At 65.7% G+C, this 22495-nt stretch overlaps 4 protein-coding genes across 4 annotated transcripts; 1 reads left to right on the top strand and 3 right to left on the bottom strand.

Annotated features, from left to right (window-relative positions):
* On the bottom strand, window positions 1-2102 carry LOC136991043 (ecto-ADP-ribosyltransferase 5-like). The gene is made up of 3 exons (XM_067289522.1): window positions 2031-2102; window positions 562-1270; window positions 1-17 (listed from the first exon to the last, which is right to left on the bottom strand). The coding sequence occupies exons 1-3, from the start codon at window positions 2100-2102 to the stop codon at window positions 1-3; spliced, it is 798 nt and encodes a 265-aa protein (XP_067145623.1).
* A 1258-nt stretch (window positions 2103-3360) lies between these two features.
* On the bottom strand, window positions 3361-7363 carry LOC136991093 (neuronal acetylcholine receptor subunit alpha-10-like). Its single transcript, XM_067289586.1, has 5 exons — window positions 7294-7363; window positions 6795-6940; window positions 4759-4913; window positions 4083-4615; window positions 3361-3857 (listed from the first exon to the last, which is right to left on the bottom strand). The coding sequence occupies exons 1-5, from the start codon at window positions 7361-7363 to the stop codon at window positions 3361-3363; spliced, it is 1401 nt and encodes a 466-aa protein (XP_067145687.1).
* Window positions 7364-10139: 2776 nt separating this feature from the next.
* LOC136991042 (erythroblast NAD(P)(+)--arginine ADP-ribosyltransferase-like) lies at window positions 10140-11295 on the top strand. The gene is made up of 3 exons (XM_067289520.1): window positions 10140-10947; window positions 11082-11120; window positions 11213-11295. The coding sequence occupies exons 1-3, from the start codon at window positions 10140-10142 to the stop codon at window positions 11293-11295; spliced, it is 930 nt and encodes a 309-aa protein (XP_067145621.1).
* Window positions 11296-18712: 7417 nt separating this feature from the next.
* LOC136991041 (ecto-ADP-ribosyltransferase 5-like) lies at window positions 18713-21393 on the bottom strand. Its single transcript, XM_067289519.1, has 3 exons — window positions 21322-21393; window positions 19846-20554; window positions 18713-18801 (listed from the first exon to the last, which is right to left on the bottom strand). The coding sequence occupies exons 1-3, from the start codon at window positions 21391-21393 to the stop codon at window positions 18713-18715; spliced, it is 870 nt and encodes a 289-aa protein (XP_067145620.1).
* Window positions 21394-22495: the final 1102 nt, after the last annotated feature.

Genomic DNA, 22495 nt, shown 5'->3' with positions numbered 1-22495 from the left:
CTAGGGATGAGCAGGGACTGCGGGGATGAGCCGGAACAAGGGGGATGAGCAGGGACTGGGGGATGAGCAGGGACCAGGGATGAGCAGGGACGGGGATGAGCAGGCATCGCTCCCGGGGTGCAACACGGGCACCGGTGCTGGCCTTGCTGCAGCCGGGTTTGAAATGACGGCACCAACACTGCACCCGCCCGTGCATCTGCGTTAGCTTTATTGGGGCAGGAGCGGGGGGCAGGATTTCCTGCGGAGCCGCCAGGCCAGGCAGCCTCGGAGCCCCCCCAGCCCTGGCTGGGGCCAAGCAGGGGATCAAAGCACGCCTGATCCGGGAGCGCCGAGCCGCGAAGCATCCGAGGGGGGGGACACCGAGCCGCTGGCTCAGCCGCTGGCGTCATCCCGGCATCGTCCTGGGACGAGCGGCGCTCTGCGAGGGTGCTGGAGGGCTGCAAGGAAGACGGGCTCTCAGCCGGGCATCCCGCAGGCCGCCGCTGCCGCCGCCGGCTCAGCACCTTGCCGGGAGCCCACGGGGCTGCGACCAGCCGCGAGGCAGCGCCGGCTGCCGCTTACCTTTCACGTACTCGCAGCTGTAGCGGCTGAAAGTGCTGTTTTGGCTGTGAAGGACAATCTCGTTGCTGCCCCCGCTCCGGGCATAGTTGACCACTCGGAAGCACTCGTACGGGGGGATCAGCACCTCCTGCTCCCGGGGCATGAAGGACAGGCGGCTGATGGGCACCCCGTAGCACGTGTGGATGGTGAAGAAGGTGTCCGTCCCGAATTTCATGGCTTCCTGCTTGTCCAGGGAGGTGGAGGTGAACCTCCCAAACCTGACCGTCTCCCCCTGGGGCTGCAGGTGCAGGCAGGAGACCCCCCGGTACACCTCCGGCCGGTAGGTGCTGGTGCAATCCTGCCTCAGCACTTGCAAAGCTCTGGTCAGGTAATAGTGCATGGCTTTGTACTGGAAGCACTGGAGGTAAGAGCGACGGTCCCTGCCGTCCTGGGCCACCGCTGTGTTGAAGTCCTTGTACAACCCGGAGTCAGCGGTGTACGCCAGGACGGCTATGCCGTACTCTGTGCGGAAGCCCGCCGGCAGGCTGAGTTTGCTGTGCCGCCGCGACCACTTGGCTTCCGCTTTTTTCCACACCTGGGAAAACTCAGCGTTGGCTGCTTTCTCCTTGCTCAGCAGCTTCTTTGCGTGTATCTCCATCTCCTGCGTGCAGCCGCGGTACTGGTCGTCGAAGGCATCGCACGCTATGTCCAGCACCGGAGGCTCAGCCCACTGGTGGGAGAAGCAGCGGGAAGTGCCGGGAGGGATGCAACGGCCGAGCCAGAGAGCTGGGGAGCCGGGCAGGGGGCGGTGGGGCAGGGAGCAGGGCTGGGGGGCTGCTGCTGGCAGGGCTCTCCGAGGAAAGGGGGGGCGGCACCGAAGGGCAGAGTTTGGGCACGGGCAGCAGGCGAGCGGGGCTGGGGCTGGCGGGAGGCGGAGGGATGCTGGGGGAGCAGCGGGAGGCCGGGGGGGGGGAGCAGGGGGGGCAGGAGCCAAGGCCTGCAGCAGGGTCAGCCCCCCCCCCCCCCCCCGGTGCCGTGCTGCGACATGGGGCAGCCCCGGAGCCTCGCCAGGGTCACGTTCCTGGCTTGCGGGATCCCCGTGGGCTGCCTGCTCCAGCCGGCTCTGCTGCAGCAACAAGGGGGTTTGCTCCGGGAGAGATCCCACTGCCCGGGGGTTTGCTCCAGGAGAGATCTGAATGCATGGGGGTTTGCTCCAGGAGGGATCCCACTGCCCAGGGATTTGTTCCGGGAGAGATCCCACTGCCTGGGGGTTTGCTCTGGGAGAGATTCCACTGCCTGGGAGTTTGCTCCAGGAGAGATCCCACTGCCTAGCGGTTTGCTCTGGGAGAGATTCCACTGCCTGGGAGTTTGCTCCAGGAGAGATCCCACTGCCCAGGGGTTTGCTTTGGGAGAGATCCCACTGCCTGGGAGTTTGCTCTGAGAGGGACCCGCTGACCCTGGATTTTCTCCCAGCCCCACAAGGCAGTTACCTCGAAGGTGCTCCGGAGGCTCTGCTCGGAGAGGACGGCCAGGGCCAGAACCAGGAGGCACCTGAGGGTCATTTTCTTGCTTGCTGAAAGGGAAGACGGTGATGAGCCGGAGAGGAGGAGGAGGAGGAGGAGGAAGGCAAGGCCTCCCTGCCTGTGCCGTGCACCCTCGTGTCTCCGTGTGGGTCTCTCTCAGAGCAGCAGATGCTCCCACCTGCCCATGGGTCGCATCTGCGTGCAAAAATCCATGCACGCGCCCGTGCAAATGCACCCGCTTCTGCTGGGTTGCACGGTCACGGCTGCCCCGAGCCACAGCTCTGCTCCCCCCCCGCCCCTCCGGCTCCATCCCACGCCGGAGCTGAAGCTTTGCCCTACCTGCGCTCCCCCAGGGACCTTTTCCAAAGCAGCGGCTGCCTCCGACGTGCAACAGGGGCGGACGGACCTCTGTGCTGCGCCGCAGCGCTTAAAAGCGCCTCTGCAGGAGCGCAGACCACACAGGAACCCGAGGCCGTCGCGGTCCCCCCCCGTGTCACCCCCCCTCTTGCTCGCCCGAAAGCATGGGAAAACCACGGGGCTGCAAAGCCCAAGCGATGCAACGCCGGTCCTGGCCCCTCGGCATGTCCGGGGTGGGAAACTGCCCTCTGGTCCCGGCTGGGCGCCAGGCTGCGGAGCAGAGGTGCTGGAGAAGCAGGAGCATGGCCGGCTCCAGAGCGCTGCGGGATGCGATCCCCTGGGGCCAGGGCCGAACCCGCAGCCTTGTCCGCTCATCCCAGCTTCGTTGGAGCAGGAAAACTCTCGTGCCTCAGTTTCCCTTGGCCGAGACAGACAGGCTAAAACCAGGGCCAGGAGCACGCCGTCTACCTCATCTCACACCTCTGACCTCATCCTCTCTGGCTCCGGGGGGGCTGCGCAAACCCACCCAGTTCTGGGAAACCGGCTCAGCCCCAAAGCGTTGCGGACAGACGCGCTGACGCGCGTGGGGCTGGCGAGAAAGGCCGCAGCTGGGGGACGTTTGCTACGTGACCGAAGGCTGAACGGTTTCGCCGGGCTGCTGCCAGGTGAGAAGGTGGCGGCAGTCACCGGCCATCCGGTGCCGGGGGGGATCCCAGCTGGATCCAGCGCCCCGGTGCGCCGGCAGCCTCCCCCTGCTCGCTCCTGAGGATGCCCCTGGATGTGCAGGCACCGAGGCGGGAAGCAGAGCGCAGGGGACACACGCCAGCCTTTATTCCCCGCTCGGTTTGTTTTTAGCCCCGGCATCTTCCTCGTTTGGACACGAGGGATTGGGAAGAGCATCCCGGCGTGGGGCCGGCGGCTCCGTGGAGCACCGGGGCCGTCAGACAGCTTTGCCCACGATCAGCACGCTCATGAAGAAGACCATGACGAAGAAGACCCACATGAAGAAGCGGTCCATCACCTTGGCCACCTTCTTCCACTCTCCGGCGCGGCGCTGAGCTGCCCGGTGGTCGCGGAAGCAGCCGGCGATGTAGCCGACGTTCCTCAGCAGGGCATCGTGGTGGCACAGGCACCGGCCCCGGGGGCAGCCCCGCGCCTGGCTCCCCCCGCCGGGGCTCTCCTCTGCCCAACCCGTCCCCATCCCATGCGGCTCCTCCTTGCTGGCCCTGCCGTCCACTGTGCGCGGATGCCGGGGGCTCTTGCAGTTCTCCCCAACCTCGTAGACGAAGAAGACTCGGGCCATGTAGTGCAGGATGAGCTTCTTGGCCCACCTGGGCACGGGCTTGGCGCCCGGGCCGCAGTGGTGGATGTTCATGATGAAGATGGTCAGCGCGGTGGAGGCCGTGATCATGGTCATGGTGGCGATGTAGTACTTCCCTGCAAGGCAAGCGTCAGCCGTCATGCCGCGGCACGGCTGGGGCGCGGAGGTCCCACCCGTGCCCACCAACGCGTGACCCCCCCCTCCATGGAGCACGAGGAGCCAGCCAGCAGGACGGCTTCCTCCTCCCGGCCGAGCCCTCCTCCGTGCCGGGACGAGGACGAGCGCCTGGGGCCCCCCCCGCTCAGCCTCGGGGCGGCGAGACGGGGCCGGCGGGCGCTCACCGATCAGCGGCACGCTCTCCGACGGCGGCATGCTCTCCGCCACCAGCAGCTGGAAGATGGTGAGGGCCAGCAGCACCGTCACGCCCAGCGAGACCTTCTCGCCCGAGTCGGCCGGCAGGTAGAAGCCCAGCGGGGCGAGGAAGGAGATCATGATGCAAGGCAGGAGCAGGTTGAAGATGTAGAAGGAGGCGCGTCTCTTGAGGAGCAGCGTGTAGGTGACGTCGGGGTAGGGCTCCGAGCAGCAGCCGTAGGTGATGACATTCCTCGTGGCTGGCATGCCCAGCACCTCCCACTCCACGTTCTCCACAAAGTCCGTCAGGTCGCCCGTGTCCAGCCGGTTGCGGAGGTCGATCTGGTTGCCGTTGTAGGTCCAGGACCCGAAGGTCAGGCGGCACTGCTGCCCGTCGAAGGGGAAGAAGGAGACGTCCACCTTGCAGGAGCTCTTGGTGATGGCCGGCGAGTCCCACATGATCTGCCCGTCGGAGCGGAGCACCACGTTGGTCTCCATGGAGCCGCTCAACTGGTCGTCGGCTCTGGCGGAGCAGGAGAACGGCCGTGGGCCGGGAGCGCCCGTGCACGGAGAGCCGGGCACGGCTCCGCCACGCCGGCGCCTCTTCCCGCGCCCCGACGCCGGCGGCACCCCGGCTCCGCCACCCCGGCGCCTCTTCCCACCCACTTGTTGTAGAGGACGATGTCCGGCCGCCAGACGTAGCTGCTGGGGACGCGGATGCTGTCGATGCCGTCGTAGGCGTCCTTGTCCCAGGTGAGGAAGGCGTCGAGCCAGGCCTGGCGGACCCACAGGTAGGCGGTGAGCACCTGGTTCCTCTCGTCCTGGCGCCCCAGGGGCAGAGGAGCCGGTGGGTGCCGGGGACGCGGCACGGCCCCGGACCCAAATATAGCGCCGGCCGCCGGACCCTGCTCCGGGGCCGCTGGCCCAGCCGGCTCTGCCAGGGCTACGAGGGACTTGGGAGGGTTTTGGGGGGCCGCATTGGCTTCAAGGGGGTGAGCGGGGTTGGGGGAGGGCTGAGCTGGTTGCAAGGGTCTGAGCTGCTTTTGGGGGGTCTGAGCTGCTTTTGGGGGGGGTCTGAGCTGGTTTAGAGGGTCTGAGCTGGTTTTGGGGGGTCTGAACTGCTTTTGAGGGGGTCTGAACTGGTTTTGAGGGGGTCTGAACTGGTTTAGAGGGTCTGAGCTGGTTTCCAGGGGTCTGAGCTGGTTTCCAGGGGTCTGAGCTGGTTTCCATGGGTCTGAACTGGTTTCGGGGGGTCTGAGCTGGTTTCCAGGGGTCTGAGCTGCTTTTGAGGGAGTCTGAACTGGTTGGAAGTGTCTGAGCTGATTTTGGGGAGTCTGAGCTGGTTTCCAGGGATCTGAGCTGGTTTCCAGGGGTCTGAGCTGGTTTTGGGGGATCTGAGCTGGTTTCCAGGGGTCTGAACTGGTTTCCAGGGGTCTGAGCTGGTTTCCAGGGGTCTGAACTGGTTTCCAGGGGATCTGAGCTGGTTGCAGGGGGTCTAAGCTGGTTTTGGGGCGTCTAAGCTGGTTTCCAGGGGTCTGAGCTGCTTTTGAGGGGGTCTGAACTGGTTTCCATGGGTCTGAACTGTTTTGGGGGGATCTGAACCGGTTGGAAGTGTCTGAGCTGATTTTGGGGTATCGGAGCTGGTTTCTGGGAGTCTGAGCTGCTTTGGGGGGATCTGAACTAGTTTCCAAGGGGCCTGAGCTGCTTTCAGGGGGGTCTGAACTGCTTTCGGCAGGGTCTGAGCTGGTTTCCAAGGTTCTGAGCTGATTTTGGAGGGGGGGGGGTCTGAACTGGTTTAGAGGAGTCTGAGCTTGTTTCAGGGGTCTGAGCTGGTTTCTGGGGATCTGAGCTTGTTTCCAGGGATCTGAGCTGGTTTTGGGGGATCTGAGCTGGTTTCCAGGGGTCTGAACTGGTTTCCAGGGGTTCTGAGCTGGTTTCTGGGGATCTGAGCTGTTTTGGGGGGCTCTGAGCTGGTTTCCAGGGCTCTGAGCTGGTTTTGGGGGCTCTGAGCTGTTTTCCAGGGATCTGAGCTGGTTTCAGGGGCTCTGAGCTGGTTTTGGGGGATCTGAGTTGGTTTCCAGGGGTCTGAGCTGGTTTCCAGGGATCTGAGCTGGTTTTGGGGGCTCTGAGCTGTTTTCCAGGGATCTGAGCTGGTTTCAGGGGATCTGAGCTGGTTTCTGGGGATCTGAGCTTGTTTCCAGGGATCTGAGCTGGTTTCCAGGGCTCTGAGCTGGTTTCCAGGGCTCTGAGCTGGTTTCCAGGGATCTGAGCTGGTTTCGGGGGCTCTGAGCTGGTTTCTAGGGATCTGAGCTTGTTTCCAGGGATCTGAGCTGGTTTGGGAGGATCTGAGCTGGTTTCCAGGGGTCTGAGCTGGTTTGGGGGGATCTGAGCTGGTTTTGGGGGATCTGAGCTGGTTTCCAGGACTCTGAGCTGGTTTCCAGGGGTCTGAGCTGGTTTCGGGGGCTCTGAACTGGTTTCCAGGGATCTGAGCTGGTTTCCAGGGCTCTGAGCTGGTTTCCAAGGGGCCGAGCAGGCTCTGGGGGGGGGACGGCGCTGGCTCTGCGGGTCAGCGCTGGGCATCGCCCCGGGCTGAGCGGCACCGGCCGTTGGGTCGGAGCGGAGCGCGGCCGAGCGGTGGCCGGAGCGCGGGGGCGCAGACCCGGCCGGCTCGGGGTTTCGGAGCGGGTCGGGCGGCCGCTCACCATGTCGATGATCTGGGAGAGGGTGATCTGCAGGGTGACGTTCAGCGCCCGGTCCGTGTCCTCCACGGGGCGCAGGGCGCTGGAGTAGTTGGCGAAGAGGTCGCGGAGCAGCTTGTAGGCGAATTTCCCTTGGGCTCCTCGGCAGCCTGGATGGACACGGACACGGACACGGACACCGAGCCGGGCTGGGGAGCAGCGAAGCCCCCGGCGCCCGCCGGCCCCCGGCCCCATCCTTGGGGCTGCTGCTTGGCTCCTCCGGGGCTTCCCGAAAAGCGGCAGCTGCCCGTCCCCATCCCCGTGCCCATTCCCGTCCCCGTGCCTGCTCTGAAAGTTTCATGAGGGATCGCATTTCGCCGGTGTCTCGCAAGACGCGCTCACCGGCCGAGGCAGGCCGCTGGCGGTTGCAGCCGGAGCGCCTTCCCGGCGGCTTTGCACAGCCCGGGAGAGTCGCAATCCAGTGGGATTGCAGCGCCGGTGGAGCCCCTTCCCGCGCGCTTACCTGGGGCCAGGAGGGCGCCCGCCGCGCACAGCGCCAGCAGCGAGCCGGGCAGCCGGACGCCGGGCGCCATCCTCGCGCGCTCGCCCGGCCCAGCGCCCCGCGGGGACTCAGGAGCCGGACGCGGGGGACATTGCCGGGCTCAGCCGCCCGCGGGGTGCCGGGGAGCGGGGACGCTCCGCCGAGAGCCGGGAGGCCGCCGGCGAAGCCCTCCCCGCGCGGCATCTCCCACGGGACGGGGAGGGATTTTGTGCTGCCTTTAAGGGCTCGGCTCCGGCCGGCGGGGTGACGTCAGGGCCGGGGACGGCGGCTGTTGCTGCGCAGACGCGCGGGGGAGTTGCGCCGGCAGAGTTGAGCCGCTGAGCAACTCTGCCCAAGGGCTTTTCCGAAGGGCCTTTCCCAACGCGGAGCAGCAGAAACGCCGGGTGCAGGCAGGAGCCCCGGGTGGCCGGTGGCCACATGCGGGAGGACACCGAAGCGGAGACCCCCGGTCCCCCCGGGTAGCAGAGGGACGTGACCTTCCTCTGCCTCTCTCAGGCTGGAGCAGCTTGGGGCCGGGGCCCCTGTAGCCCCGGGGCAGGCAGGGGACACAGCGACTCCTGGGGCCGCCCGCGCGGGAGCCGAGCTGCGCTTGGCCCTCGCTGCACGCTTCTCCCTGCCCGCAGGGTTTTTTTTTGCAGCGCTTTGCTCCCTGCCGTCAGCTTTGAGCGTTGGAAACTGCTGTCTCCAGCCGCCTCTGCCTGCCCCCACGCCGCTGTCGCGGAGACGTTTTATCTTCTAACTCACGCCGCTTGCTAGCATCGCCTTTCGGCAGCGTCTTGCACGCGGCTAAAATCCCCGCAGGCCCGAAGAGCGGATCCGGCGCAGGCAGCTCGGGGGGCTTCGGTAAAGGCATCTGCGATGGAAGGAGGAGGAGTGAGACGTCAGGGAGGCCTCAGCTGAGAGTCACCCACCGGCCGGGTCGCGGTCAGGGCTGAAAGGGGGCGAGCGGGAGGACGGGCAGTGAGAAACGGCTCCGTCTCGACATTCCCAAAGCAGATTTTCAGCTGTTTAAGAAAGACAAAAGAAAGAGGAAACAGGAAAAGAAAAAACACTCTAATAGTTCAAAAGCGGGTGGAAATGTGGTGTTTTGGGGTGACCTTGGCATTGCTGGGTGGCTCCGAAGCCCCTCGCCTCGGCTTGCCCTTTCCACGTGCCCCCAGAAGGTCCCTTGTAATTAAGCCCAGAGGCGACTTTTCTCTTTGGGCAGCCAAACCCCAAATGCAGGGCTGGGCTGGGGCAGGTGCTGGGGCCCATTTCCCACGCTGGGACCCATTTCCCACTCTGGGACCCATTTCCCATGCTGGGACCATCTCCCACACCAGGACCCATTTCCCACTCTGGGACCCATTTCCCACACGAGGACCCATTTCCCGCGCTAGGACCCATTTCCCGCGCTAGGACCCATTTCCCGCACTGGGACCCGTTTCCCATACTGGGACCCATTTCCCACACTGGGACCCATTTCCATGCTGGGCCCATTTCCCACACCAGGACCCATTTCCCGCACTGGGACCCATTTCCCATACTGGGACCATTTCCCACACTGGGACCCATTTCCTGTGCCAGGACCCATTTCCCATGGCGGGACCCATTTCCCACACTGGGACCCATTTCCTGCGCTAGGACCCGTTTCCCACACCGGGACCCATTTCCCGCCCTGGGTCCCATTTCCCATGCTGGAACCTATTTCCCACACCGGGACCCATTTCCCACACCGGGACCCATTTCCCACGCCAGGACCCATTTCCCATGCTGGGACCATTTCCCGCGCCAGGGATGTCCCTACCCCACCCGGTGCAGGATTCCCTCTGGAAGGGGGTCGCTTCTGCCTCCGGCCTTCAAAACCCCGCGGGCTCTGGGCCGGGGCTGCCTCCTCCAGGGCCCCCAGCCACCAGCCCGACCTCCGACCGCCGCTGACACGCGTGTCACGACGTGGCCCGTGCTCAGCGGCCCGACGCCCCCGGGTGCGAGTGCGCCGAGGCAGCGGGGCTGCACGGGCAGAGCCGCTCCGTCTAACGCCGCCCGGGCGAGCGCCGGCTCCCAGCCCCGCGACACCCGAGCGCCGCAGAGCGACGGCAGCTCCGTGCAGGGGCTTTCCGAGCGGCGTCACTGCGACCCGCTTGGCAATGCCGGACGGCGCCGCGAGCGATTCCGGGCGGTCACGGGGGGGGGGCTGGGGTGTAAATAAGCGGGAAGGAGCAGGTGCGGGGGGCGGACGTGGGGCCGAGCGAGCCCTGCTCGAGGCTGCTATAAAAAGAAAGCCCGGGCGCTTCTCACGTGTCCTGCCAGCGATGTGTGGGGGGCGCCGGGAGCTCGCCGAGCCGGGAGCCGGGAGCGGAGGTGCCGGGCTGTGCTGCGGCCGGAGCAGCGGCGCAGGTAGCGTCTCGGGGGGTGTCCGGGGGGGCTGCGGACGAGGGGAGCTGCGGGGACGCTGGTGCGAGCGAGTATGACAAGCGAGGGCGATCGATCGCCGCCCCTCGGCTTCCAGCCCCTCGGCTGCTCTTTGCCAGCTCCTGCTGCAAGTCCGTCCCCCCCCCAAAAAAAAAACCCGCCGGAAGGGGCTTTCTCCCCAAAACCGGGACCGACGCCGATCTCCGCTGCGCTTCTCTCCGCAGGCGCCTCCCGCCGCCCCCCGCGCTTTAGTCACCTTCCCCGAGCCGAAGGCTGCTCCCGCTGCCCGGCCTCGCCGGCGCTGAGCTCCTGCGGCGCGCGGAGCAAGCGGGAGCCTCCGTCCCCGCGGAGCCCCCTCGACTCCCCACAGCCCGGGCCTTCCCCACGGCTCTTCCCGACGGGAGCGCGCGCCCCGCATGGAGCGCCCGGCGCCGGCCGCGGTGCTGCTGCTGGTGCTGGTGCTGGTGGTGCTGGGGACCCTGGTGGCCGGCGTCGCCCCACGCAAGCGGGACCTCTTCCCCGTCAAGGAGGTGACGCTGGACATGGCGCCCAGCTCCTTCGACGACCGCTACCGGGGCTGCGCCGGCACCATGGAGGCCGAGCTGGCGGAGCTGAACCGCACCGAGATGACCGGCAACCGGGTCTACGCCGAGGCCTGGGCCAGCGCCGTGTCCCGGTGGGGCGAGTGGCGGCACGCGGGTCCCCGGCCGCGGGACCTCAAGCCGCAGCAGGAGATGGCCATCCTGGCCTACACCATGCAGGGGCCGCTGCACGGCGAGTTCAACGCGGCCGTGCGGGAGGCCGGGCTCTCCCGCCGCCACTACCTCGACCACTTCCACTTCAAGACCTTGCACTTCCTCCTGACCACGGGCCTCCAGGCGCTGCGGGACGCCCAGCCCCGGCGCTGCCGCAGGGTCTACCGCGGAGTCAGCGGCGTCCGCTTCGGCGCCGAGCGGCACCGCTCCGTCCGCTTCGGCCACTTCGCCTCCTCGTCGCTCAGGAACGCCAGCGCCTGGCGCTTCGGCCGGGACACCTTCTTCTCCGTGGAGACGTGCTACGGTGCCGTCATCAGGAACTTCTCCTTCTTCCCCGAGGAGGACGAAGTCCTCATCCCGCCCTCCGAGAGCTTCGAGGTCACCGGTGTGGCCCACGCTGGAGGCCGGGCGATCATCGAGCTCCGCTCCCAGGGCTCCTTCAGCTCCTACAACTGCGAGTTGGTGCAAGGTGAGGTGGACGCGGGGGAGCGGGCGGCACGGTGCAGCGCGGTGCAGCTCCCCTCCAGCACCCGGCCACGCTGGGGCGATGCGTGGGGCACGTTGCAACCGCTGCTCCGTGCACATTGCTGCTTTCTTCGGCAGAGAAAAGATGCAAGACGCGGCCGTGCATGTTCAGCGCGGGTAAGGAAACCGCTGACGGCCCCATTCCCCAGGAATTCCCCCTTTGCACCCTCCGGGCCGTGACTAACACCCCTTTTTCTGGCGTTCCCCAGGCCGGAGCAGCCTGGTGGCCCCCTCAAGCCTCTGGGGGCTGCTGCTGGCAGTCAAGGCCCTGACGGCGACAGGAGGTCCCTGACGCTCTCCGTGCACCCCTGGCATTGCGGCTGCGTGGAAAAGCAGGTCTCGGAAATGCCCAAAATGCGTGTCCGGCGCAGCACGGGCTCTGCTGGGGAAGGAGCTGCGAAAGCCCTCGCGCGCGGGGTCGCTCCTGCCCGCCCGCATTGCGCCGGCACCTCTGCCCCTGCGGCTCCTGCAGTGGCTCTCGGAGGCGACGGCCGGCTCCAACTCCGGTCCCGGCCCCCCGGAGCAGCTCTGGGGGTGCCACGGGGGGAGGTCGGCCCCGCTGCTTCGGCTGCATGCATTTCCCTGGCAAGTATTGTAGGGTAATAAAAACCTTCCTCTGGCATGGGGAGGCATCCATGAGGGTTTCCTGCGGCTCCCTGTGGAGGCTCTTTGGGAGAGCGGGCTGGAGCGAGGTTTTCGGAAGAGCCTGGCAGCCCAGGCCCTGCTTCGCAGCCAGGCTCGGGGGGGGGGGGGTCTTTGCCAGCCCTGTTGTGCCCCCAGGGCAGCCAAAATGTCCAAATCTCCCAGGCCCAGCAGCCTTGCCCCCAGCACCCTCTGCCCTGGCAGGCAGTGAGAACTGCATCCATCCTGCACCATACGGCTTCCCTGAGTGCCCTGCAGGCTCCCAGGCATCAGCGGGGACTGGGGGATGAGCAGGGACCAGAGGGGATGAGTGGGGACTGGGGGATGAGCAGGGACCAGGCGGATGAGCCAGGATGGGGATGAGCAGGGACCAAGGGATGAGCAGGGACTGGGGGGGATGAGTCGGGATGGGGATGAGCAGGGTCTGGGGATGAGCAGGGACTGGGGATGAGCAGGTATCTCTTCCGGGGTGCAGCACGGACACCGGTGCTGGCCTTGCTGCAGCCGGGTTTGAAATGACGGCACCAACACTGCACCCACCCGTGCATCTGCGTTAGCTTTATTGGGGCAGGAGTGGGGGGGAGGGTTTCCTGGGGAGCCACCAGGGATGGAGAGTCCACAAACTCTCTGGGTAACCTGTTTCCTTATGTTCAGAGGGACCTGCGTGTGTTTTGGTTTGTGCCCGTTGCCTCTTGTGCTGTCGCTGGGCACCACTGAGCAGAGTCTGGCCACATCCTCTTGACACCCTCCCTTCAGATATTTGGAGACATTGATAAGATCCCCCTCAGCCTTCTCTTCTCCAAGCTAAACAGGCCCAGCTCTCTCAGCCTTTCCTCATAAGAGAGATGCTCCAGTCCCCTAATCATCTTCACTGTGAGGGTGCCAGAGCACTGGAGCAAGTTGCCCAGAGAGGTTGTGGAGTCTCCTTCTCTGGAGATATTCAAAACCCGCCTGGACACGATGCTGTGCAATGTGCTCTAGGTGACCCTGCTTGAGCAGGGGGGTTGGACTAGATGATCTCCAGAGGTCCCTTCCAACCTCAACCATTCTGTGATTCTGTGATTCGTAGCCCTCCGCTGAACTATCCCAAGTAGTGCCACATCCCTCTTGCACTGGGGAGCCCAGAACTGCACACACTACTCCAGATGTGGCCTCAGCAGGGCTGAGGAGAGGGAAAGGATCACCTCCCTCGACCTGCTGGCAACACTCTTCCTCATGCACCCCAGGATACCACTGGCCTTCTTGGCCACAAGGGCACATTGCTGCCTCATGCTTAACTTGGTGTCCAGCAGCACTCCCAGGTCCTTCTCTGCAGAGCTGCTTCCCAGCAGGTCAACCCCCAACCTGTCCTGCTGCATGGGGTTATTCCTCCCCAGGTGCAGGACCCTGCACTTGCCTTTGTTGAACTTCATGAGGTTCCTCTCTGCCCACCTCTCCAGCCTGTCCAGGTCTCTCTGAATGGCAGCAAAGCCCTCAGGCATATCAGCCACTCCTCCCAGTTTGGTACCATCAGCAAACTTGCTGAGGGTGCACTCTGTGCCTTCATCCAGGTCATTGATGGAGAAGTTGAACAGGGCTGGACCCAGTGCTGACCCCTGGGGGACACTGCTAGCTACAGGCCTCCAACTAGACTGCACCGCTGCTCACAACCCTCTGAGCCCTGCCATTCAGCCACTTCTCAAGCCACCTCACTCTCCACTCATCTAGCTCACACTTCCTGAGCTTGTCTATGAGGATGCTATGGGAGACAGTGTCCAAAACCTTGCTGAAGTCAAGGTAGACAACATCCACTGCTCTCCCCTCATCTACCCAGCCAGCCATTCCATCCCAGAAGGCTATCAGATTGTTCAGCATGATTTCCCTTTGGTGAAGCCATGCTGACTACTCCTGATCACCTTCTTTTCCTCCACATGCTTGGAGATGGCCTCCAGGATGAGGTGCTGCATCACCTTTGCAGGGATGGAGGTGAGGCTGACTGACCTCTAGTTACCTGTAGTTTCCCAGGTCCTCCTTCTTGCCCTTTTGGAAGACTGGGGCCTTCTTCCAGGCCTCAGGCACCTCTCCTCTTCTCCATGACCTTTCAAAGATGAGGCAGAGTGGCCTAGCAATAACATCCACCAGCTCCCTCAGCACTCGTGGGTGCATCCCATCGGGGCCCATGGATTTGTGGGTGTCAGGTTTGCCTAAATGATCTCTAACCCCATCCTCCTCGACCAAGGGAAAGTCTTCCTTTCTCCAGACCCTCTCTCTTGCCTCCAGGATCGGGGGTTCCTGAGGGCTGGCCTGAGCAGTAGAGACTGAAGCAAAGGCGGCATTCAGTAACTCTGCCTTCTCTGCATCCTTCGTCACCAGGGCACCCACCCCATTCAGCAACGGGCCCACATTTTCCCTACTCTTCCTTTTGCTGCTGATGTTTGAGTTGGGGAAGAAGGATGGCTCTGGATGCCCACTGACTGGTGCACAGAGTTTTATTTGCAGCGGCCCCGAGGGGAGCAGGGCGTCGAGCTCAGCGGGGCGCTCGCTAACGGCGCCTGTGGCCGGGCGCTGAGCTTCCTTATTGCGTGCGGCAGCGGCTCCTCGCCTGGCGCCTCGCGGGCGCTCGCGGCCTCCTCCCGAGGAGGGCGGCGCATCTGCGCACGGCCTTGCGCAGCGCTCGGAAGGCGCCGCGAGTGCAGCCCGGGCACAGCAGGGAGCCCAGCGGCGCTCTGCAGCCGGCAGCGGCGGCAGCGTGGGCAGCGGGAGGGGAGGGCGGCCGCGCTGGCGGGGGCCAGAGCTGCGCGGTGGGCCAGCGCGTCAGGGCCGGGGGAGCCGAGGGCCGCGCTCGGCTTGGGCCGCGGGGCTGCGTGGGGGGCGCGAGACGCCGAGCTGCGCCTTGGCCTGCGAGCGGGACGGGCGCCCAGGCCCCCAGCAGGATGGACCTGCGCTCCACGTGCGCTGGCCAGTCCACGTGTGGGGTTTTGGGCACGCAGTCGAGCAGCTTGTGGTCCTCCTTGCTGAGAAACACGGTCTGGTTGGGCCCGAAGCGCACACGCCGGCATGTTGGGATTGCCGGTGGGGCTGTGGGGTTGACCAGCTGTGCCAGGTCTCCTGCAGCTGTGGGGGCAGTGGGCAGCAGCACCACGTGTGGCTCCAGTGGGACAGGGATGAGCAGGTCTCCGGTGTGCGTGTGCTGCAGGCAGGGCTCGTGAGGCTGTGGGGTTGACCAGCTGTGCCAGGTCTCCTGCAGCCGTGGGGGCAGTGGGCAGCAGCACCACGTGTGGCTCCAGTGGGACAGGGATGAGCAGGTCAGCGGTGTGCGTGTCCTGCAGGCAGGGCTCGTGAGGCTGTGGGGCTGCGGGGTTGACCAGCTGTGCCAGGTCTCCTGCAGCCGTGGGGGCAGTGGGCAGCAGCAGCAGCGTGTGCTGGGCGACAGGGAAGAGCAGGTCAGCGGTGTCCGTGTGCTGCAGGCAGGGCTCGTGAGGCTGTGCAGTGGGCAAGGCGTCCTTGCTCGCGAGGCTGGGAGGGAGAAAGGAGGTGAGGAGGGAGCGCAGGGCTGTGTGTTGTCCCCCAGCAGGAAGCCCTGGTGCCCGCCGTGGGTCTCCGCGTGGCCGTGGGGCAGCCCCCCTGCAGGCAAGGGCTCCGCTTACCCTGCCTGCCAGCTCCCTGCCAGCTCCTGCACGTCTGCCGTGGGGAGGAAGGAGGCTGCTGGAAGAGGAGGCAGAGAGGCAGTGAGCGAGGGCAGCCCCTGCGCGCAGCCCCAGCCGGGGCAGAGGGTGGTGGGCGCAGGCAGCAGGGGGTTTGTGGGCAGGAGGCGCTGCGGAGCGCGGCTGCGCTCTGGCACAGGGCTGCTCACCTCCGGGCTCCTGCACGCTGCCATTGCCCAGGCTGCCAGCGTCGCCCCGGGGCCCCTACAGAGGCCAAGCAAGCGGTGGTCAGTGGTGAGCATGCAAGCTGCGCCCAGGTGCCCCCTGCTCGCGGAAGGGCTGCGCCGGGAAGGCAGAGCTGAGGGTGGAGGCAGCTCTGGGGCAGGCCAGCGCGGGTGCCCTTGCTGCAGGCGCTGCCGGAGGGCAGAGCGGGCAAAAGCAGGGCTCTCTGCCTGCCTCCTACCTTGGGCCAGCGGCTCCTCACGCCCGGCACGAAGAGCACCGCCGCGCACAGCGCCGCGACGACGTTCCAGGCCGAGGGCACGTCGCGCAGGCACAGCAGCAGCAGCAGGCTCAGGGCCACGAGCTCGCACGCGGCTCTCGCGCGAGGCTCCATGCCGCCGGAGCGAGGGCGCCTCGAGCGTGCAGCCGGCACAGCGCTCTGCGCCCACGTCCTGTTTGCAGAGGGCGAGCCAAAACGCGGCACGCGGCTCTTAGCGGGGCTGCCCCGACAGCGACCCTCAGCCTCCCGGCACAAGGCAGGGCAGCGGCACCCAAACTGCCCCGCAGCAGCTCCCTTCCCGTGCCCGTGCACCAGCCTCCCCGGCCCCGAGCCTCTGCTCTGCTCCTGGGCTCACCCTGCGCACGATGCTCCGCGCCCCGAGATTGACGGCGTCAACCTGCCCCGGGAGAAGAGGCCGAGGCCGCCGAGAGCAACCCTGGAGGAAGAAGGGCGCAGTGCGCTCGCTGCACGGGCCTTGCCAAAGGCGGGCAGAGCGCCGCGAGGGCAGCAGAGCCTGGGCAGAGAGCCGAGGAGGCAGCTCTTACCCCGCTGCCTCGCTCCTGGGTCGCAGCGCAAAGCCGCGCTCTTCACCCGCTCGCTCGCTCGCTCGCTCGCTCACGCACTCGCTCGCTCGCTCGCTCGCAGGCAAAGTGACCCCGGAGGTGCCCCAGCCGCAGCGCCAGAAAGAACCCGCGTTGTGATGCGATGGCGACACCACGGCGACACCCCTGGGGCGCGATGGCACCGCCAGGCCTCGGCTGACACCGCTGTCCCCCAAACGCCAGCAGTTCCCGGCACTGCCAGAACAAGCCCCGCACGGCTGCGGCCGGCAGAAACCCCAACACACCCGAGAGCCGTCACCCTTGCCAAGCCCATAGGAAGGCGGTGGCCTTTTCCTGGCGGTGCCAGACCCCTGTGTCCTGGCCATGCAGGCAATGCCAGCAGCGACGTCTCCCCGAACACGGCGCCCGGTGCCAGCGCACCGCGCGCTGCCGCAGGCTCCCCCGCGAGCGGGCTCTCGTGGCGCGCCTGGGTCTGCTCTGCATCCGTGTGCAGCTGAGGAGCTGCCAGGGCCAGGGCTGGCATGGAGAGTCAGGCCCTTTCCCCGGAGGTCCCGCATGGCTGCGGAGGCAGCAGCCTGGCCAGGCCCTGCGCGGGAGGCCTGGGATAGCGCCCGCCGGGTGGTGCAGGCACCCTCGACGCAATGCCCGACTCAGGGCTGCTGCCTCCAAGAAAGCACCAGCCGGCAGGACGCTCGAGGAGGCAAGGGCGTGCTGACAGCACGCCCGGCCGCAGGGTGCCGCGGGCCCTCTGATCACAGAATCACAGAATCGCAGAATCACAGCATGTTTTAGGTTGGAAGGCACCTCTGGAGATCATCTAGTCCAACCCCCCTGCTCAACCAGGGTCACCTAGAGCACATTGCACAGGATTGCATCCAGGCGCATTTTGAATATCTCCAGAGAAGGAGACTCCACAACCTCTCTGGACAACCTGCTCCAGTGCTCTGTCACCCTCACAGTGAAGAAGTTTTTCCTCATGTTCAGATGGAAGTGTCTGTGTTTCAGTTGGTGCCCATTGCCTCGCGTCCTGTCGCTGGGCACCACTGAAAAGAGTCTGGCCCCATCCTCTCGACACCCTCCCTTCAGATACTTGTACACGTTGATAAGATCTCCTCTCAGCCTTTTCTTCTCCAGGCTAAACAGGCCCAGCTCTCTCAGCCTTTCCTCATAAGAGAGATGCTCCAGTCCCCTAATCATCTTTGTAGCCCTTTGCTGCACTTGCTCCAGTAGTGCCACATCCCTCTTGTCCTGGGGAGCCCAGAACTGGACACAGCACTCCAGCTGGGGCCTCAGCAGGGCTGAGTAGAGGGGAAGGATCACCTCCCTCGACCTGCTGGCAACACTCTTCCTCATGCACCCCAGGAGACCATTGGCCTTCTTGGCCACAAGGCCACATTGCTGCCTCATGCTTAACTTGGTGTCCACCAGCACTCCCAGGTCCTTCTCCGCAGAGCTGCTCTCCAGCAGGTCAACCCCCAGCCTGTACTGGTGCATGGGGTTATTCCTCCCCAGGTGCAGGACCCTGCACTTGCCGTTGTTGAACTCCATGAGGTTCCTCTCCAGACATTGGTCCCGTCGCTACGCTGCCCACCTTCGAGGGAGTCTGGGGGCAGAGACAGGGCTGCGGGGTGCAGGTGCCTTTTCAGGGGAGCTGGTGCCCACTGCCGTGGAGGCCAGTGGACCCCTTGTGCAAGACGTGGCCGGGGAAGGGAGGGAAGGGAGGGTGTGGGGGTCTGGGGCAGGAGCTCTGGTCTTGCACGAGGTTGTGTCTGGAGGGCTGCAGAGGAGGAGGCGAAGCCAGTGGTGGTGCTGGTGGGCAGAAGGCAGGGATGTGAGCGGGTGGGACTGGGCAGGGAGACTAGATGTTCTCCAGAGGTGCCCGGCAGCCTCAGCTGTTGTGTGCCTCGGTGATCTGCTCCCTTGGGGCACCGACGCTCGCCAGAGAGACACAGTCCGCTGGCTCCTTCCCAGCAAAACCCTCCGGTCGCTGTTGCAAGGAGTGGTGGTGGCTCTTTCCTGGCGTCCCTGCGCCTGAGTGCTCGAGGCAGCCGGGGGCCGGAGGGCCAAGCCGCAGACGCAGGTACGGAGGAGGGAGTCCTGAGCCAGGGCTGACGAACCTCCGGCAAAGAAGCCTGCAGAGCTTCCCACAGCCCGGCGGACAGCTGAATCCGGTATTTGGATCGTGGAGGGGAAGAGCAAGAACGAAACTGCCGCTTGGACGGACCCTGCTTCCTGGACCGGATCCCCTCCCGGGGGGTTTCTTCCTCCGGAGAGAGAAGGTGCCAGCACGGGGCGATCCACGCACGGGGTCGCCTCGCTCTGAGCAGCCGGTGCCGGCCGAGCGGGCTGTGTGGCAACACCCCCCCCCCCCCCCCAGGATTAACCAAAATCCCAATTATTCATCTCAGAAGAGCTGTCAGTGGTGTTACTAAAGGACTGCAGGGCCAGCGGTGGGGAATGAGCAGGGACTGGGGGGGTGAGCAGGGACCAGGGGTATGAGCAGGGACTGGGGGGATTGAGCAGGGACCTGGGATGAGCAGGGACCAGAGGGATAAGCAGGGACTGGGGGAATGAGCAGGGACCAGGGATGAGCAGGGATTAGGGGAATGAGCAGGGACCGGGGGCATGAGCGGGGACAGGGATGAGCAGGGACCAGGGGAGATAAGCAGGGACCAGGGATGAGCAGGGACCGGGGACGAGCAGGGATTAGGGGGATGAGCAGGGACCAGGGATGAGCAGGGATTAGGGGGATGAGCAGGGACTAGGGGGATGAGCAGGGACTAGGGGGATGAGCAGGGACTGGAGGAGATGAGCGGGGACGGGGATGAGCAGGGACTGGGGGGGATGAGCCAGGATGGGGATGAGCAGGGACTAGGGGGATGAGCAGGGACCAGGAATGAGCAGGGACTAGGGGGATGAGCAGGGACTGGGGGGATGAGCAGGAACCGGGGATGGGCAAGGACCAGGGGGATGAGCAGGGACTGGAGGAGATGAGCAGGGATGGGGACAAGCAGGGACCGGGGGGGGATGAGCAGGGATGGGAATGAGCAGGCATCGCTCCCGGGGTGCAGCACGGGCACCGGTGCTGGCCTTGCTGCAGCCGGGTTTGAAATGACGGCACCAACACTGCACCCGCCCGTGCATCTGCGTTAGCTTTATTGGGGCAGGAGCGGGGGGCAGGATTTCCTGCGGAGCCGCCAGGCCGGGCAGCCTCGGAGCCCCCCCAGCCCTGGCTGGGGCCAAGCAGGGGATCAAAGCACGCCTGATCCGGGAGCGCCGAGCCGCGAAGCATCCGAGGGGGGGAACACTGAGCTGCTGGCTCAGCCGCTGGCGTCATCCCGGCATCGTCCCGGGACGAGCGGCGCTCTGCGAGGGTGCCGGAGGGCTGCAAGGAAGACGGGCTCTCAGCTGGGCATCCCGCGGGCTGCCGCCGCCGCCGCCGCCGGCTCAGCACCTTGCCGGGAGCCCACGGGGCTGCGACCAGCCGCGAGGCAGCGCCGGCTGCCGCTTACCTTTCACGTACTCGCAGTTGTAGCGGCTGAAAGTGCTGTTTTGGCTGTGAAGGACAATCTCGTTGCTGCCCCCGCTCCGGGCATAGTTGACCACTCGGAAGCACTCGTACGGGGGGATCAGCACCTCCTGCTCCTGGGGCATGAAGGACAGGCAGCTGATGGGCACCCCGTAGCACGTGCGGATGGTGAAGAAGGTGTCCGTCCCGAATTTCATGGCTTCCTCCTCATCCAGGGAGGTCGAGGTGAACCTCCCAAACCTGACTGTCTTCCCCTGGGGATGCAGGTGCAGGCAGGAGACCCCCCGGTACACCTCCGTCTGGTAGGTGCTGGTGCAATCCTGCCTCAGCACCTGCAAAGCTCTGGTCAGGTAATAGTGCATGGCTTTGTACTGGAAGCACCGGAGGTAAGAGCGATGGTCCCTGCCGTCCTGTGCCACCGCTGTGTTGAAGTCCCTGTACAACCCAGAGTCAGCGGTGTACGCCAGGACGGCTATGCTGTACTCCGCCCGGAAGCCTGCTGGCAGGCTGAGTTTGCTGTGCTGCCGCGACCACTCGGCTTCCGCTTTTTTCCACACCTGGGAAAACTCAGCGTTGGCTGCTTTCTCCTTGCTCAGCAGCTTCTTTGCGTGTATCTCCATCTCCTGCGTGCAGCCGCGGTACTGGTCGTCGAAGGCATCGCGCGCCTTGTCCAGCACCGGAGGCTCAGCCCACTGGTGGGAGAAGCAGCGGGAAGTGCCGGGAGGGATGCAACGGCCGAGCCAGAGAGCTGGGGAGCCGGGCAGGGGGCGGTGGGGCAGGGAGCAGGGCTGGGGGGCTGCTGCTGGCAGGGCTCTCCGAGGAAAGGGGGGGCGGCACCGAAGGGCAGAGTTTGGGCACGGGCAGCAGGCGAGCGGGGCTGGGGCCGGCGGGAGGCGGAGGGATGCTGGGGGGGCAGCGGGAGGCCGGGGGGGGGGAGCAGGGGGCAGGAGCCAAGGCCTGCAGCAGGGTCAGCCCCCCCCCCCCCCCCCCCCCCCCCGGTGCCGTGCTGCGACATGGGGCAGCCCCGGAGCCTCGCCAGGGTCACGTTCCTGGCTTGCGGGATCCCCGTGGGCTGCCTGCTCCAGCCGGCTCTGCTGCAGCAACAAGGGGGTTTGCTCCGGGAGAGATCCCACTGCCCAGGGATTTACTCCAGGAGAGATCTGAATGCATGGGGGTTTGCTCCAGGAGACATCCCACTGCCCAAGGGTTTGCTCCAGGAGAGATCCCACTGCCTGGGGGTTTGCTCTGGGACAGATCCTGCTGCCTGAGGGTTTGCTCCAGGAGAGATCCCACTGCCTAGCAGTTTGCTCTGGGAGAGATCCCACTGCCTGAGGGTTTGCTCCAGGGGAGATCCCACTGCTCAGGGGTTTGTTCCGGGAAAGATTCCCAATGCCTGGGGGTTTGCGCCAGGAGGGACCCGCTGACCCTGGATTTTCTCCCAGCTCCACCAGGCAGTTACCTCGAAGGTGCTCCGGAGGCTCTGCTCGGAGAGGATGGCCAGGGCCAGAACCAGGAGGCACCTGAGGGTCATTTTCTTGCTTGCTGAAAGGGAAGATGGTGATGAGCCAGAGAGGAGGAGGAGGAGGAGGAGGAGGAGGAAGGCAAGGCCTCCCTGCCTGTGCCGTGCACCCTCGTGTCTCCGTGTGGGTCTCTCTCAGAGCAGCAGATGCTCCCGCTTGCCCATGGGTCACATCTGCGTGCAAATCCATGCACGCGCCCGTGCAAATGCACCCGCTTCTGCTGGGTTGCACGGTCACGGCTGCCCCGAGCCACAGCTCTGCTCCCCGCCGGCTCCATCCCACGCCGGAGCTGAAGCTTTGCCCTACCTGCGCTCCCCCAGGGACCTTTTCCAAAGCAGCGGCTGCCTCCGACGTGCAACAGGGGCGGACGGACCTCTGTGCTGCGCCGCAGCGCTTAAAAGCGCCTCTGCAGGAGCGCAGACCACACAGGAACCCGAGGCCGTCGCGGTCCCCCCCCCCTCCCCGGGCCCCATGTCACCCCCCCTCTTGCTCGCCCGAAAGCATGGGAAAACCACGGGGCTGCAAAGCCCAAGCGATGCAACGCCGGTCCTGGCCCCTCGGCATGTCCGGGGTGGGAAACTGCCCTCTGGTCCCGGCTGGGCGCCAGGCTGCGGAGCAGAGGTGCTGGAGAAGCGGGAGCATGGCCGGCTCCAGAGCGCTGCGGGATGCGATTCCCCGGGGCCAGGGCCGAACCCGCAGCCTTGTCCGCTCATCCCAGCTTCGTTGGAGCAGGAAAACTCTCGTGCCTCAGTTTCCCTTGGCCGAGACAGACAGGCTAAAACCAGGGCCAGGAGCACGCCGTCTACCTCATCTCACACCTCTGACCGCATCCTCTCCGGCTCCGGGGGGGCTGCGCAAACCCACCCAGTTCTGGGAAACCGGCTCAGCCCCAAAGCGTTGCGGACAGACGCGCTGACGCGTGTGGGGCTGGCGAGAAAGGCTGCAGCCGGGGGACGTTTGCTGCATGACCGAAGGCTGAACGGTTTCACCAGGCTGCTGCCAGGCGAGAAGGTGGCGGCAGTCACCGGCCATCCGGTGCCGGGGGGGATCCCAGCTGGATCCAGTGCCCCGGTGCGCCAGCAGCCTCCCCCTGCTCGCTCCTGAGGATGCCCC

Source organism: Apteryx mantelli, chromosome 1 (genome assembly GCF_036417845.1).
Source record: "Apteryx mantelli isolate bAptMan1 chromosome 1, bAptMan1.hap1, whole genome shotgun sequence".
NCBI classification, from domain to species: Eukaryota; Metazoa; Chordata; class Aves; order Apterygiformes; family Apterygidae; genus Apteryx; species Apteryx mantelli.
This window is presented reverse-complemented; position numbering and strand designations above follow the sequence as displayed.

Excerpts from the sequence above, each read along its gene's own strand:
- LOC136991043 (XM_067289522.1), bottom strand. The coding sequence starts at position 2,102 with ATGACCCTCAGGTGCCTCCTGGTTCTGGCCCTGGCCGTCCTCTCCGAG. Across the intron at positions 1,271-2,030 it reads GCCTCCGGAGCACCTTCGAG|TGGGCTGAGCCTCCGGTGCT; the intron begins GTAACTGCCTTG and ends TTCTCCCACCAG.
- LOC136991093 (XM_067289586.1), bottom strand. The coding sequence starts at position 7,363 with ATGGCGCCCGGCGTCCGGCTGCCCGGCTCGCTGCTGGCGCTGTGCGCG. Across the intron at positions 4,616-4,758 it reads GACATCGTCCTCTACAACAA|AGCCGACGACCAGTTGAGCG; the intron begins GTGGGTGGGAAG and ends CTGCTCCGCCAG. Across the intron at positions 3,858-4,082 it reads GGAGAGCGTGCCGCTGATCG|GGAAGTACTACATCGCCACC; the intron begins GTGAGCGCCCGC and ends CTTGCCTTGCAG.
- LOC136991042 (XM_067289520.1), top strand. The coding sequence starts at position 10,140 with ATGGAGCGCCCGGCGCCGGCCGCGGTGCTGCTGCTGGTGCTGGTGCTG. Across the intron at positions 10,948-11,081 it reads CAACTGCGAGTTGGTGCAAG|AGAAAAGATGCAAGACGCGG; the intron begins GTGAGGTGGACG and ends TTTCTTCGGCAG. Across the intron at positions 11,121-11,212 it reads GCCGTGCATGTTCAGCGCGG|GCCGGAGCAGCCTGGTGGCC; the intron begins GTAAGGAAACCG and ends GGCGTTCCCCAG.
- LOC136991041 (XM_067289519.1), bottom strand. The coding sequence starts at position 21,393 with ATGACCCTCAGGTGCCTCCTGGTTCTGGCCCTGGCCATCCTCTCCGAG. Across the intron at positions 20,555-21,321 it reads GCCTCCGGAGCACCTTCGAG|TGGGCTGAGCCTCCGGTGCT; the intron begins GTAACTGCCTGG and ends TTCTCCCACCAG. Across the intron at positions 18,802-19,845 it reads CAACTGCGAGTACGTGAAAG|TCCCTGCTCATTCCCCACCG; the intron begins GTAAGCGGCAGC and ends TCACCCCCCCAG.